General features: G+C 58.6%; 2 protein-coding genes across 4 annotated transcripts in view; one reads left to right on the top strand and one right to left on the bottom strand.

Moving 5' to 3' along the window:
• Nucleotides 1-229: 229 nt before the first annotated feature.
• Nucleotides 230-7,372, bottom strand: LOC131491349 (uncharacterized). Its single transcript, XM_058694162.1, has 5 exons — nucleotides 7,289-7,372; nucleotides 6,934-7,059; nucleotides 6,682-6,704; nucleotides 2,184-2,333; nucleotides 230-884 (listed from the first exon to the last, which is right to left on the bottom strand). The coding sequence occupies exons 1-5, from the start codon at nucleotides 7,370-7,372 to the stop codon at nucleotides 230-232; spliced, it is 1,038 nt and encodes a 345-aa protein (XP_058550145.1).
• The window catches only part of TP73 (tumor protein p73), a 62,081-nt gene continuing 49,235 nt past the window's right edge, over nucleotides 1,713-14,558 (top strand). Inside the window, exon 1 of one of the 3 annotated variants that reach the window (XM_058719351.1) lies at nucleotides 1,713-1,871. Coding sequence is in view for 1 of the 3 variants with exons in the window: in XM_058719350.1 (XP_058575333.1) it covers nucleotides 13,312-13,443 (132 nt within the window). In the remaining 2 variants the exon portion in view is untranslated. Of the gene's footprint in view, nucleotides 1,872-2,153; nucleotides 2,280-13,291; nucleotides 13,444-14,558 lie in introns of those variants that run through there. The other 2 variants (XM_058719352.1, XM_058719350.1) reach the window with 2 other exon arrangements.

The following is a 14,558-nucleotide window of genomic DNA, read 5'->3' as shown; positions in this document are numbered from 1 at the left end:
GAGAATGCCTTTGGCGTTTGCACCCGCGCGGAGGAGAGGGAGAGCGCAGGGCGCGACCTGGGACCTGCCCACGCAGGACGGCGCGCGCCTATGTCAGCGCGGGTTTTGCGCACCTTGCTGGCTCCCCCGCGAGTGCCTTGTCCTCTCGCCCTCTGGGAACCCCTGGTCCTCTTCCCCCGAAGGAGGCTTGCCCCATGACCCGACCAGGCCCTGCCAGAGCCTCCGCAGTCTACCGGGGGGCCGGCGGACCCAGACACTCACTCTCGCCCCTCCCTTCTGAGAACCCAGACCCAGCCTGGGCCCTCCCCACACCTCTGTGCTCACAGCCCCCGGCCTGCAGCCTGCCGACGTCCCCCGCCACCCCGCTTTGGAACACACGGGCAGGGGATGCGTGCACGCGTCCAGCTAGGCGGTACCAGACTTTTCTGTGCCGGACCAGCTCCATCCGTCTTTGTGTCTCCAGCCCACGCGAATCTAAACCAGTGGGTGAGCAGTAAAGGTGGGTGGAAGTGAGCCAGGTCCGCCAGGTGAACGCGGACCCAGGCGGCCGGAGAACCCAGTTTGCACCAGCCCGGCTCGTACGCAGTTCCACAGGCGACACTGACACGAGGGTCACGCGGGCCTGGGGACGCCGGTTCGGAGGCCGATAACGGGTCCCGAGAGCACCGGAACGCAGTTCACGGCAGGTGCACGCCGCGAGAGCCTTTCCAAACGTGTCCTGCGGGTCGGGTTCTCTGGCCAAGGACCCGCCCAGAGTGGGTCCAGACCCGTGGAGCCGTGGGTGACACCGGTCCGAGGGAAGACTCGGCCCGAGGCCGGTGTCTGAGCGTAGAGAGCAATTCCGAGTGCACGATCCACGTGTCGCCGTGGACGCCCACGCGCACCTGCGCGAAGAAGGGAAACCAGCGCTGGGGGACGGCAGGCGGCGGCCAGGGGAGGGAGGGAGCAGGGTGCGCGCCGCGACCTGGGAGTGTTTGCGTCACCAGATCCTCCCCAGGGGCCAAGGGACACAACCTCCGCCCAGGATGAGTGTGGGCTGGGGCCAGACAGTCGTTCCCAGAGGGTCCCTGCGGATCCGTAATGCCGAGCGGAGCCGGGGAGCGGCCGTGACCTCGGCTCGGTGTCAGTATAGATGGCGCGCCCTCCTCAGAGTCTCACTGGAGCCCCACGGGCGCAAACGGCCCCACCCAATCCCCTCGCCCTGGGACCGCGCCCCTCACCCCTGCTCCCGGCAGCGAGGGCGGACACTCCGCGGACCAGGACGGCTCTTCCCCTGCTCCCGGGGGTCTGAGCGCCCCGCGCACGGAGGATCCCAGCGCCGGTGGGGGCGGGAGGGCCGCCCGGGGTGTCGGGAAAATGCGGCGTCTGGGGGGTGGGGTGGGGTGGGGCGGGGGGAGCAAGGCGTCGGGACGCGGAGCCTGCTTGGCTGCCCGCCCTCGCTCCCGCGCGCCCTCGCCCGCGGCCCCCAAGCTGGCCGAGGGTCGCGGTCCCCATCTCGCCTGCATCCGGCCCGGGGTAGGCGGCCCAGCGGGCTCCGCAGGGGCGACGCGCGCCAAAAGGCGGCGGGAAGGAGGCGGGGCAGAGCGCGCCCGGGACCCCGACTCGCACGCAGCCAGCTGGGGGGGCGGGGCGCCGGCGGCCACCTCGGCCTCGGCCCGGCCCCGCCGCCCGCGCTCCTCCCGCCGCGCTGAGCGGCCCGCGCTGCCTTCCCGCCCGGCCGGCGGCGCCAGGCGCTAACTTCCGCGGCCGCCCCTGCCCGCGGCGCCTCCCCTCCGCGCGCGCATATAACCCGCCCGGGCCGCCCGTGCCCGCCGTGCACCCACTGCCGGGCCGGCTCCGGCGTCGATGCCCCCGGGCTCCGACTGCACCAGGTAGGAAGCGCCGCGAGCCCGCGCGAGGGGGCCTGGGCGTGGCGCCGCGCGGCCTGCGGGGGCCGGAGCGCGGGGCTGGGGGGCACACGGGCTCAGAAGCTAGGGGTTGCGAGGAGGGGGCGAGCGTGCAGGAGCTGGGAGAGAGGATGACGTGGGGCACCCCTCCGGGGTCCGACCGGCCCCCGGGACGTCGCGCGGGTGGCAGGGAAGTGGCCGGAGTTCAGCCCGCGAGGAGATGGGGGGAGGGGGGGGGCCTGCCAGCAGTGGCTCTGGGGGGAGGAACAGCGTCGCTGGGATTCCCGGAGGGCCTACCTCCAGCTGACCCCTCTCCACCCCAGCGTCTGAGGGGAGGCTCCGAAGGTGACGGGGAAGAGGCCGGGGTCGGAGTGCAGGTGCCGATGGAAGTTGGTGAGCGTCCCTGTCGCTGACAAGCTCCTCCCCGCCGGTGCCCTCTCGCTCCGTCTGCACCCAAGAGGGCTGTAGAAATCCGGCCGCGTTACTCCCCACTTCCCCGAGGCTGAGACCCAGTGCTCCCCTGGACCCCCGCGCTGGGCGTGACCACCAAGCCACATCCATGGGGTCAGTCACTAAAGAGCCAGGGTTCCAGAGGGACATCTCCAGGTGGTTCCGAGCTGGCCAAGGGTGCCTGGTCTGTCTTCTGAGCCTGTTTCAGGAGGAGCAGAGTCAGGCCCCCGGCCCACCCTGGGGAAGCAGCTCCTCTGTCCTGGCTCCCTCACTCCCTACCCTCCTTCCCTCGCATCCACTGTCCTTTCAGCCTTTGGAGGGAGGGAGCTATCGTTACCTTCTTACTCAGCTTGCATTTTTGTCTGGTCCCTAACCGGATATGCAGAAAGTGTGCACATGGCTACATAAATAGACGGGTGACAGGTAGACCATTGTCAACCAGCAAGGGACCAGGGAGACAGTGCATGGTTAACTTCTGACCGGAGGTCAATCGGTCCCAACGATTGTTTATTAAATCACTGGACATTTGGGAACCGTTAGCACAATGGTTTGGTTCTGTTTGCTCTCCTTGGTGCTGTTTATTTGTATAGACTTCATAATCACCTTTGGAAGAAGACGAGTACAGAAATGTATCGCATTCCCGGGCTGGGGTCTCCTGTTAGGTCCAGCCACCCATCTTTTGATTTACCCATTAAAGATAAAAAGGCATTGCACTGAGAACAATTTGAGATTTGAGATTTTGCAACATGCGGATTCACGGATTGTGCGTGTGATTCGAAAAATAAGAGGCTGCGGGGCTGTGCCTGCTCAGCGGCCTGTCGGCCGGGGCTGCCGCAGGTGAGCTGGCCCGGCAGCTGGCACTTGGAGATTGTCCGCAGTGCTTATGCCCTACTCGCTGTCTTTCTAGTGAAGGCCATGGGGAACAGGGTCGTCTCTCCAATTTCTGAAGGGTAGCCCATGGGAAGGCCAGTCTGAGACAGAGATGAAGCAGGGGGATGTGGAAGTCAGAATGCTGGGGTTCGATGGGGCGCCTGGGTGGCGCAGTCGGTTAAGCGTCCGACTTCAGCCAGGTCACGATCTCGCGGTCCGTGAGTTCGAGCCCCGCGTCAGGCTCTGGGCTGATGGCTCGGAGCCTGGAGCCTGTTTCCGATTCTGTGTCTCCCTCTCTCTCTGCCCCTCCCCCGTTCATGCTCTGTCTCTCTCTGTCCCAAAAAAAAATAAATTAAAAAAAAAAAAAAAAAAAAAACGTTGAGAATGCTGGGGTTCGAATCCCCTCTCCCCAATTACAAGGCAATGCCTGCCTTTCACGAAGTGGCTCAAAAGTGATGGCGGATGGTTCCAGGTGCCGCTGCCCAGCTGGGAGAGCCAGGAGCTGGGGCGTGGGGGCAGCTCCGGGGTGGCCAGCAGGTGTCCCCTGGGAGGGAATGGAGTGGCTGGCATCCAGGCAGGAATCTGCCCAGGGCTTGGGCGGAGACTGATGGCCCCCAGTCAGGGGCACTGCCTCCAGGATGCCTCAGTTGGGGATTTATTTATAGAGTATGCCCCACCCACATCTGGGAGTGGATTTGTAACATTGAGCACATGCGAAGACACAGCTAGGGTGGAGGTGGAGAGCCTGAGGACATAGGGAGAGAGGCAGACCTTCACCCCCTGGGTTCTGATACCTGAAAGGGAACCAACTCATCTCATGGGTGGGAGGGTGGGTGGGGGCGACATGTTCATCCACGTGGGAGACAGTTTTGAGGGGAAGTTACCCTCTAGATACTTGTATGAAAGACGTCACTAACATGAAGTAAAATAAAATAAAATAAAATAAAATATAAAATAAAATAAAATATAAAATAAAATAACAATAAAATAAAACATAAAATGAAATATAAAGTATAAAATAAAAAATAAAATAAAATATAAAATATAATAAAAAATAAGATAAAATAAAACATAAAATAAAACATAAAATAAAATATAAAATATAAAATAAAACAGGGGCGCCTGGGTGGCTCAGTCGGTTAAGCGTCCGACTTCGGCTCAGGTCATGATCTCGCGGTTCGTGGGTTCGAGCCCCTCCTCGGGCTCTGTGCTGACAGCTCAGAGCCTGGAGCCTGTTTCGGATTCTGTGTCTCCCTCTCTCTCTGCCCCTCCCCCACTTGCACTCTGTCTCTGTCTCAAAAATAAATAAAAATTTAAAAAAATTTAAAAAATAAAAAAATAAAATAAAATAAAAATAAGATAAAATAAAATATAAAATAAAGCATAAAATAAAATATAAAATAAAATATAAAAACAAAATACAAAATAAAATATAAAATAAAACAAAATATAAAATAAAATATAAAATAAAATCAAACATAAAATAAAATATGAAATAAAATAGAATAAAATAAGGGGGAAAAAAGACGTCGCCCACACGGTGAACCTCCGGTTTGTTTGCCAGAAAGGCAGAAACATTTTCCAAGTGGGTTTCTTCCATCCGGCCCCCACGAAAGGGGAACGTATGCCTTTATTTCCCAGTTTGGGTATTTCTGTGGGAGTGGCGAGTCAATGTTTTTAAAATATGTCATGTTCCGATGTATTACCTTCATAGAGCAAGAAAGGGGAAAGGAGCACATGGCATCTCCCTCGCCACCCTAGGGGTCTTCTCTCCAGGTGGGACCGGCTTTCTTATGGACCGGTTCCCCCTCCCCCTCCCCGCCTACCCCTGCCGAGTGCGTCCAGGTCCTGCCCGGATTTCTTTCACAAACGCAGAGGACACATCAAAACACACAACCACGTCTCCTTGACAAGTTGCCTCTGAAGCAAGTTACGTGGGACACCTGGCAAGTCCTTTCCTTGTGCGTTAGGTAGAGGAAGGTGGATTCTGGTTTCTAGAAAAGTTCCCTCCGCTCACTGGGCTTCAGGTTAAAGACACGTCATAGCCAAGTGGGCTCCAAGAGAGAAGCACAAGTGGTTATAAACTTTCCATGTGTCCCCCCTGTCCGCCCAACCCCCCACCCCCCCCACCTCTGCCCACTCTGACCAGGATTCCTTAGCAGAGCAGACATTTGCTCATCAAAAGTGCTTTCTTTTCCGGGACACGCTGCCCTAAATCAGAGACCCAAAGAGAAAAAAAAAAAAAAAAAACAACTTCAGCCCAACAAGTTTTGGTTGAACACCTCTGATAATACCTAACATCGAGCGGTGGCTCAAGCTGGGACTGAGCTGAATGCTCGGTACATTCTTTCCCTGTAATCCTCACAGCCCGCAGAGTGGGTGCTCGCTTACAGAGGGGAGGTGGAGATGTCGGAGACTCGCGCACTTGCCCAAGGTTACAAACAGCAGGGTGCAGGAGTCGGGGCTCCAGGGCAGAGAGCTCAGCCGGGACTGGAGCCGCGGGGCTGCGACCTCAGGACACCGCCCCGACCCTGGTGCTGCGGGACCATCTAAACCGGAATGTAGGGATGCTGTGACCTGCGGTGGGGAAAGACGAAACCTTTCTTTGTATCATTTCTGCAGCATGAATTTCAGCATCCCGTCCGATTGTGGACGTGACAGCAAACCCCTATTTGAGTGGCGCCTGTGACTTTTTCTGTGAGAGGAATCACCGATGTTTTCACCGTGCATCACAGTGGCCGTAGAAATTAAAAAATTTCGTTTCTGCTTGTCACCAAGTTGAAATGAGGAGTTATGAGACCCGCGGTGGGACCTTGTCATTTCATGCGTACAGAAACACGTCCAGATTTAAGTCACAAATTTTCGTTTTCAGTACTTTGATAGCTGTGGTGGTTTTCTGGAGCACCGACCGTAACAGATTACAGAGACTGGGCGACTTAAACAACAGGAACTTACTCTCTCTGAGTCTGGGGGCCAGAAGTCTCAAATCAGGGTGTGGCTGTGACTGCTTGGCGGGGGAGGGGGGGGGGCAGAGCCAGAGCGGGCCGTCCTGATCGAGGGGAGTTCCCAGGGTGTTCACGTGTATGGGAGCTGTGGACCCGCCTGCCTCACCGTCTCCCTAGGGAGGCCCTCGCCTTTCCCTCCTGTGAGCTGCCCACGGGAACTCACCTGGGATCCCCGGAGGGCAGGATTCCCCAGGGAAGGCTGGTCCAGCCCCCTCCCGCCCTCACCAGGCAGGCACAGAACACCTGGGCACTGCCCGTCCGGCCGTTCCAGCAGCCACGGTGCGGGCCCGAGCGCGCAGGGCCAGGCTGGGAACCCGGTGCAGCCAGGGACATCTCTCCTTTGTGATCCTGCTCAGAGTGGCTGCATGCAGGAAGTTCCTGTCCCTGATGCCCGCCCAGCACCAGCTGGTGAATCGCTCCCTGTGGCCCTGGATGCCTGTGGGGAGGGGGCAGGGGCTGTAATTGCTCACCTGCTGCTCCAAGGTGCCAAGCCCTGGGGGAGGGGGCGGACATCTGGGGAAGCCTCTGGCTAATTGGGCAGGTGGCTTCTCCCTGGGGGGGGGGGGGGGTTGCACCGGTTCCTTTAAAATGGGCAGGGAGGATGTCCCCTCACCCCTCCTGTCCCGTTTCCTGGGATTTTAGAGGTGACTTCCTGGGTTCCGTTTCCTCCATTGGTCTGCACCACGGGAGCAAGGTGCAGAGGTGTCTCTTCTGAGGCTCACCTGGGCCGTGCACACTCTGGCGGGGCTGGGTGGGGACGGGCGGAGGTGGGGGGACGGGTCCTGGCGTGGGTCCTGCCCTCCCACCAAGCGATGCCGAGTAGAGGGGGCGTAAGGATTGTGGGCCACCTGCCACAGAGACAGGCGTCACTTTTGCAGAGGTGGCAGCCGTCACGAGGGAAAGCTCATAAGTGTGGGCGCACAGTTAAATAAACAGACCCGAACGGTGCTTCCCCAGACCGCGTGCTCTGGCATCTGCCCTATGCAAATGTGGGTCTGCGTTAGGGAGCGGAGTGAGGGCCGCTAGGCATTGGGGTGTAAACCGAGGCCCTCCGCGTTGAACCGCTGTGATCCGCACCTTCTCAACTGCCCGCTCCCTCTTCCTGGCCGTTTTCTGCTTCCCGCTGGCCCCGACCACCAGCAAAACCCTGTAATTAGGCATCTCTTGTCGGGTTTTTTTTTCTTTTGGAGGAAGGCAAGCCTCAACTTGCTTCTGGGTTCTTAATTTTTGATCAGGGATGCTCCTTGACTAATTATTTGGCAGTAATGAGGAAGGAGGCATCGAGTGGGGGACGTCTCCCTGAGCTTTCAGACCAAGCCGTAAATGTATGGATGAGGCATTTGGTAAACAGGACGCTAATTGGATTAATGCAAAACTAATGAATTCTAGTGAAAATAACAGAAAAGACGATTGTAAGATTGAGGTCAAGGTAATTCCAAGAACACTGTCCAAATCTCCCTCTGGTCCATTTGATCTTTGAAAATAGTTAGAATGAGACAAAGAGTCTACTCTCCACGGTGAAATGTGTAGGAGAGTAATTTCTGGACAGCATGTTTTAAAACAAGAAAGGCTCAAGGGGAGTGGCACGGGGGGAAGGGCTGGGAACCCTGGCCGGCTGCTTTTCCAGAGTTTCCGGGACTGTCTGGCCCCAGATCAGTGTGAGTGACCAGCAGAGCTTGAGTTACTGACTTTCTCCTTCTTCCAGTTACTGTAGTGAAAACCCCTCCGTTTGCTTTGTCTCTCCAACCCCCTTCTCTGGTGGCCAGGACAGCCCTGCCAAATCCAAGAGGCGGGGTGTGGACCAGTGCTTTGCCCTTTGTGGCCTTTCGAATTTCGTGCTATTCGAAGCCATTCCATTGACGAGAGTTCTTGATGGTAAAAGGTGACAAAATCATGGTGAGGGTGGCCCTACTTAGGAACCGGCTAGAAAGGGGCTCAAATTCACCCCAGATGTGCTACTTATTCATGTGATCTTGCAAAGCTTGGCTTTTGTAGGATGAGAGGAAGAAATGTCTTCCCAGAAACACTGTGGTCCCAGAGCGCCACCCACAGTCCCTCATCTGGGCCCCTCATCTGGGTGTCATACTGGGGGCCACTGGTGTTTCAGAATTCAGATTAAAAGAAGAATACTTTATTTTTTTTTCAACTTTTTTTTTTTTTTTTTTTTTTTTTGGGACAGAGAGAGACAGAGCATGAACGGGGGAGGGGCAGAGAGAGAGGGAGACACAGAATCGGAAACAGGCTCCAGGCTCCGAGCCATCAGCCCAGAGCCTGACGCGGGGCTCGAACTCACGGACCGCGAGATCGTGACCTGGCTGAAGTCGGACGCTCAACCGACGGCGCCACCCAGGCGCCCCAAAAGAAGAATACTTTAGAAGAGTAGCACAGTACCTGCATCTTGTATTAAAAAATTTTTTTGAATGTTAATTTATTTTTGAGAGAGAGAGAGACAGAGCGTGAGCAGGGGAGGGGCAGAGAGAGAGGGAAACACAGCATCCGAAGCAGCTCCAGACTCCGAGCTGTCAGCACAGAGCCCGACATGGGGCTCGAACTCACGGACCGTAAGATCATGACCTGAGCCGAAGTCAGACGCGTAACCGACTGAGCCCCCCCAGGCATCCCAATGTTTATTTATTTTTGAGAGAGAGACAGAGAGAGAGGGAGACACAGGATCTGAAGCAGCTCCAGGCTCCAAGCTGTGAGCACAGAGCCCAATGCGGGGCTCAAACCCACAGACCGTGAGATCATGACCTGAGCCGAAGTCAGACGCTCAACAGACTGAGCCACCCAGGCCCCCCCCCCCCCCGCCCATGAATCTTGTATTTTAGAAACACCACCAACGGGTCCGATGGAAACACCCCGCAGTCCAGCTCTCCCCCGTTCCTGCAGCAGAGTGCCAATGAACGTTTACACTGAGTGGGTTTAGAGTTTGCGTCTGCCCAGCGGAGTCTGCCCCAGACGGAGGGAAAGAACTCCCAGTTTTCTGAGCTCTCCGGATTCCCAAAAACGTACGGAAGTGAGGCTATGCTGTATTCCACTGAAGACTTAATTTGCGCATTCATTCATGGCTCGTGTGTGAGGGGGCGCCCACCCTCTCCCTGCAGGGTCTGAGCAGGCAGGTGGGGGCCACACCCAGGACCCACCGGACCTTGGCACCCTGCCGAGGGCCTGGGAGCGGGCTTTGTTAATGGGGGTGGGGGGTGTGGGGACAGGTCTTGATGGTGGGATGGGGTGGGGGGACAGCTGGGGGGCAAGAGAGCCCATCCCCACGGCTCCAGCAAGCCCCTTCCCTCGACATTTGGAAACCTGCACTCAGGAGGGCGGGTGGTCAGACACCTGATGCTCAGGAGACAGGAGCCCAGTGATGGCCTTGAACCGTGAAAAACAGAAACAGACACGGGAAGTACACGTGCCACCCGGGTGCGCCTGGAGGAGGCGGCTCGGTCACGTGACTTGTGCGGGGTTTATTTCCAGCCTCTAACGGCCCCACGTTGGAGAAGTCACACGACCTCCGCGCCTCCCTTTCCTGGGGTGTAAGATGGGGTTAGTAGTTTTTCTCGTGGGGCTGATGTGAGGGCCTGGGACTAGGGCCTGTAAGACACTCAACATGGTCCCCGTGCAGAGAAAGCTGGGTGTCAGGCTGGAGCAGAAGGCGTCCCGGCCTGTGCGCTGCCTTGCGGCCGCTGTTTCACTTTCGAGCACGTTTCCAGGGTCTCGTCCTTGTGAAGCAGGGGTGGCTGGTAAACGTGAGGGAGCAGGAGGCGCAGAGGAGAGGGAGGAAGGGCGGCTGAGCAAACAGCCACCAAGGTCCCCCCGCCCAACCGCAGAGAGGCGCGCCCTGTGTCTCCCCAGCAGAAGCGGGACCTTCCGCCTTGGGAATGAGTAAATGCCGACCCTGGGCCTTCTCCTGGAAGAGTGGGGGCCCCCCAGGCACCCATGTCCTAAGGCCCCAGACCTCTGGTCATGTTATTCACGCGGCCAAAGGGACAGTGACTCAGTCGGGGACCTGGAGGTGGTGATGACCCTGGAGCATCCAGCTAGGCCCATGGCATCACACAGGCCCCTGTAACATGGAGGCTGGAGGGTCAGGGACAGAGGGGGCCGTGGCCGTGGAAGCAGAGGCCGCAGGCATGGGCTCTGAATCTGCAGGAAGGGGCCTCGAGCCGAGGGACATGAGCACCCTGGCCACTGGAAGAGGCCGGAAGTAGGAGGAAGCAGCCCTGCCACCATCTTGATTTTAGGCCCACGAGACTCCCCACACTCCGGGCTCCGGGCCCCTGAGAGAGTGCGCGTGCGGCCACACAGACGGAGCCTCGGGTGGTGTCCTGCTCTCATCCTGCTCGAAAGACGCCCAGGCCCTGGGCCAAGGTTCACACCTGGACCTCGCGGATGAACATCGGGCCCCGGCCTAGGCAAGAGCGTCCCGGGAAGAGCTTTCCAAGAGGGTCTTGTGGTGGCAGGAAGTTGTGTAGGAATGCTTGTCCGGCTCCCCACTGGACACCCCAAGCTGGTGGCCATTCTCGCTGCCTCGACTGTGTCCAGAGGCCCGTCTGACACCATCACTCAGGGCCACCCACCCACCTTTGGTCTCAGACATGGACGTCGGGGGCTGTGGCAAGGTTCTGTGAGCCCTAAGTGTTCAGGGCTGTGTGTCCACCACCCAGCTCAGAAGGCAGGGCCCCAGCCTCCGAAGTCAGGCCGTCCTTCTCTCTACAGGGGATGGGCTGGGAAGGAGGGCGTGCCAGGAGGTCACCCCCACAGGAGCCCTGGTGATGAGATCTCAGGCCATGAGATCTCACGGGCCGGGGTTGGGGGGGACCCTCCCAGGGTCGCATGGCTTCAATGAGGGCCGCTTCCCAGACGTGCAGGTCACGGGACCTACCTGCTGTGGTCAACAGCCGGCCGTGGGCAGCCTGGCATTGCCCGCTGGCTGCTTTGCCTCTTTTCCAGCACCAGGGAACACCTCCCTCCTGCCACCGCCCACTGTCCCTGAGTGGCCACGATGCCTCACACCTGCAGGCGTGTGCACACGCACACAGGACTCCCGCAGCCCCATCCCATGCCTGATACACGGGCTGCACACGGACGCGGGCTATTCTGCAGAAATGTGTCCGTGTTCAGCAGGAGTCGGGGAGCCCACAGCTGCAGGCCGACGCTTCCCCAGGAACAGTCAGGGAGCAGAGCCCCTCGCCCTGGGTGGCCGGCCCCCCCCCACCCCGCCCTCCCAGGGACTGGCAGCGCCCCTCAGAAGTGTGTGCGTGCGTGTGTGCTGTGTCCCTGAAGGGCGAGGGCTTTGGCTCCCGGGTCGGCCTCATCTTCAGTTTCCATCCAGCCCAGAGACCTTACCCTGCAGGGTACCCTGCCCCCACGCTGAGGGTTTCTCCCCAGACTCCACGGGGCCGCGGGGTCTGCTCCAGGGGCTCCAGGAAACCACTGCAAACAACGTTCCCCCAACTTGTGTTACGTGAGACTGGATTGGTCTCCTGTTGCCGCTGTAACAAATTACCACAAATTTAGCGGCTTGGAGCCCCGTGGATTTGCTTTCCCACAGTTCCGGAGGTCAGAAGCCTGAAATCCATCTTTCTGGGCTAAAATCAAGGTGCAGGCGCAGGGTGCTCCTGGAGGTTCGAGGGGGAGAATGCATTGCTTGGCTTTTCCAGCTTCTAGAGGCACCTGCACTTCCTGCCTCGTGGTCCCTTCCTCCCTCTGCAAAGCCAGCAGGTCAGCACCTGTGCGCCCCCCTGACCTGCTGCCTCCCTCTAACCAGGACCCTGTGGTTATACTGGGTCCCCCCGCCCAGTACAAGATGCCTCCGCCCCTGGATATGTCCCTTAATCCTGTCTGCATGGTCCCTTCTCCCGTCAGGTGGCTTGAGGTTTCTGTGCTGCTGCCTGTGGTGGGGGAAGGAGGGGCAGTGAGTGGTGACACAGGTTAGGGTCCCAAATCTGGGCTTCCTCAGGGTCCTTCTGGCCAGTTGTTAAAAACATGTGCTTGGAGCGCTATCGACAATAGCCAGACTGTGGAAAGAGCCCAAATGTCCGTCGACTGATGAAGGGATAAAGAACATATGGTTTATGTGTACAGTGGAATATTACTCGCGACCAAAAAGAATGACTTCTTGCCATTTGCAACAACGTGGATGGACCTAGAGTATATAATGCTAAGTAAAATAAGTCATCCAGAGAAAGGCAGATACCATATGTTTTCACTCCTATGTGGAATTTAAGAAACAAAACATGATCATAGGAGAAGGGAAGGAAAAACAATATAAAAACAGATACAGAGGCAAACCATGAGACACTCCTAAATACAAAGAACAAACCGAGGGTTGCTGGCAGGGTGTTGTGGGGGGATGGGCTAGACGGGTGATGGGCATTAAGGAGGACACTTGCTGAGATGAGCACTGGGTGTCATATGTAAGTGGTGAGTCACTGAATTCTCCTGAAACCATTAATACCCTAGAGGTTAGCTAACCTGGATTTAAATTAAAAACAGATAAATAAATATACAACCCCCAAGATCTATGTGCTAAGAAAAAAGAAAGAAAGAAGAAACAAAAACCACATGCTTGGAAAATCAGAATCCGGTCTCGAGGCCGCGAATTACACTGAATTACCTGAATCTGCCGTGTGTGTGCGTGTACGTGTGCTCCCACACGTACTGGCAGCACAAAACAGTTGAATATCAACTTCCTGGTTGGACCTAACGTTGAAAAAGGTGGGTCCTTTTCCAATCACCCGCTGCTTAGAATCACCCACTGACACGTCGCGGGTGGAATGTCATGTGTGTGGAATTCGCTGTAGCTGGAGGGCAGCCTGCCGCGGAGGCCGGGGGTAGGTTCACGGGCTGGTTGCACTGTGCTCTCTGTTTCTGTGTGCGTGTGGAAATTTCTCTGATGAGGACTACAGGGGGACGTGCGGGTGTGGCTGACACAGCCCCACTCCGAGCCCGGCGTCCAGCTCTGCTTCCTGCGGCCAGGGGCCTGTCCCCAGGTCGCTGTGCGGAGGGCATGGTGCTGCCGGCCGGCCCCAGGGCTCCCAGCCACGCTCCGCCCCGGCGGCCCCAGGCTCCAGGCCGGCCACGCTGCTTCCTTGGTTCCAATGTCATTGCCTAGGCGACCGGGACGCTGCCTCCACCGCCTGCCTGCCCAGCCACGAGCTGCTTTGGGCCTCCCAGCCGCCGCCGCCTCCACACCGACCCCGACCCACCCTCGGGGCCCAGGCTCCGCCAAGGTAGGCTTGGGCTCAGCCTGGCTGCCTCTCTCAGGCCTGAGCGTGGGGTCCTGTCCTGGCCTCCCGGCCACACAGCAGCCACCTGCTGGGGGGGACAGAGCCCCCTCCCCGCTGCCTTCCACCTGGCACCCAGGAGTGGGGTGCCCTGGGGGCACAGAGGGCAGACAGGGAGGCCGTGTCCGTGGTTCCCCTGATGGGCAAGGAAGACCAGCCCCTTCTGGTGGCACTTTGCAGAGCCCTCTGCCCCTGGGGGGCCCTGAGTGACCCAAAGGGCCCCAGGTGGGGGGGGGGGGCAGAAGCAGCTTCCTTCCGGCTGCCTCCTCCCCTTGGCCTGCTGGGAACTCTCTCTCTCTCCACTTCCTGCCAAGGAGGCACGGCCTGCCCAGGCCAGGCATCACCCTCCTTAGCTTCTTGTGTGGCTCAGTCGTGGTCGATAGGTGTGGCCATCCCCGCTGCACAGGCCAGAAAACAGAGGCCCCACACGTGCAGGCTGAAGGCACTGAACCTGTAGCTGGTTGCAGTGTGTGAACCGGCGTGAACCGGCTTGGAAGGGGAGGCGGGACACATGTCCTCTCATCCCCCTGCCCCTCTGTCGGCACGGTCCGTTATGCCATGCGCTCCCAGCTCGTCTGGACCCCGCCAAGGCCTGCCTCACCGACCGCCTGCCTCTGGGCTCGCCGGGCCCACGTGTGCCTGCCAGGATGACCTTCTCCTCGAACGTCCCGCTGCGTCCCCGCTAGAGCTGGGCCCTGAATCTTGCTCCCCGTAGTCCACAGGCTCAGGGCCCTTTGTGTGGCCTCCAGAGGGCCCCGTCCCTTTTCCGGCCCACCCTGCTATTCCTGCTGTCCCTGACCTAAAGGCTGCCAGGGCCTGTCCTTGGCCGAGCTCCACCCTGTCAGTGCCCATTCTCCCCGGGCCCCCAAGTTCAGTGTCAGCTTGGGAGACCTGCAAATGACAACGGTCATCTGGGCCTTCGTGCACCCTTGTGCTGACGCTGGCCGTGATCCACACCCCTTCACGGCGCCCTTTACACTAGGGGGTAAAAGCTGGTTTATTTGTCTGTCCCCCAATAGAGGGGACCTCCTGGAGAGCAGGGCTGCCTGGTGGGGACGAGA

Source organism: Neofelis nebulosa, chromosome 2, assembly GCF_028018385.1.
Source record: "Neofelis nebulosa isolate mNeoNeb1 chromosome 2, mNeoNeb1.pri, whole genome shotgun sequence".
NCBI classification, from domain to species: Eukaryota; Metazoa; Chordata; class Mammalia; order Carnivora; family Felidae; genus Neofelis; species Neofelis nebulosa.
This window is presented reverse-complemented; position numbering and strand designations above follow the sequence as displayed.

Excerpts from the sequence above, each read along its gene's own strand:
- LOC131491349 (XM_058694162.1), bottom strand. The coding sequence starts at position 7,372 with ATGCCTAATTACAGGGTTTTGCTGGTGGTCGGGGCCAGCGGGAAGCAG. Across the intron at positions 7,060-7,288 it reads GGGAGCGGGCAGTTGAGAAG|GTGGCCCACAATCCTTACGC; the intron begins GTGCGGATCACA and ends TCTCTGTGGCAG. Across the intron at positions 6,705-6,933 it reads CCAGAGTGTGCACGGCCCAG|GGCTTGGCACCTTGGAGCAG; the intron begins GTGAGCCTCAGA and ends CCCCTCCCCCAG.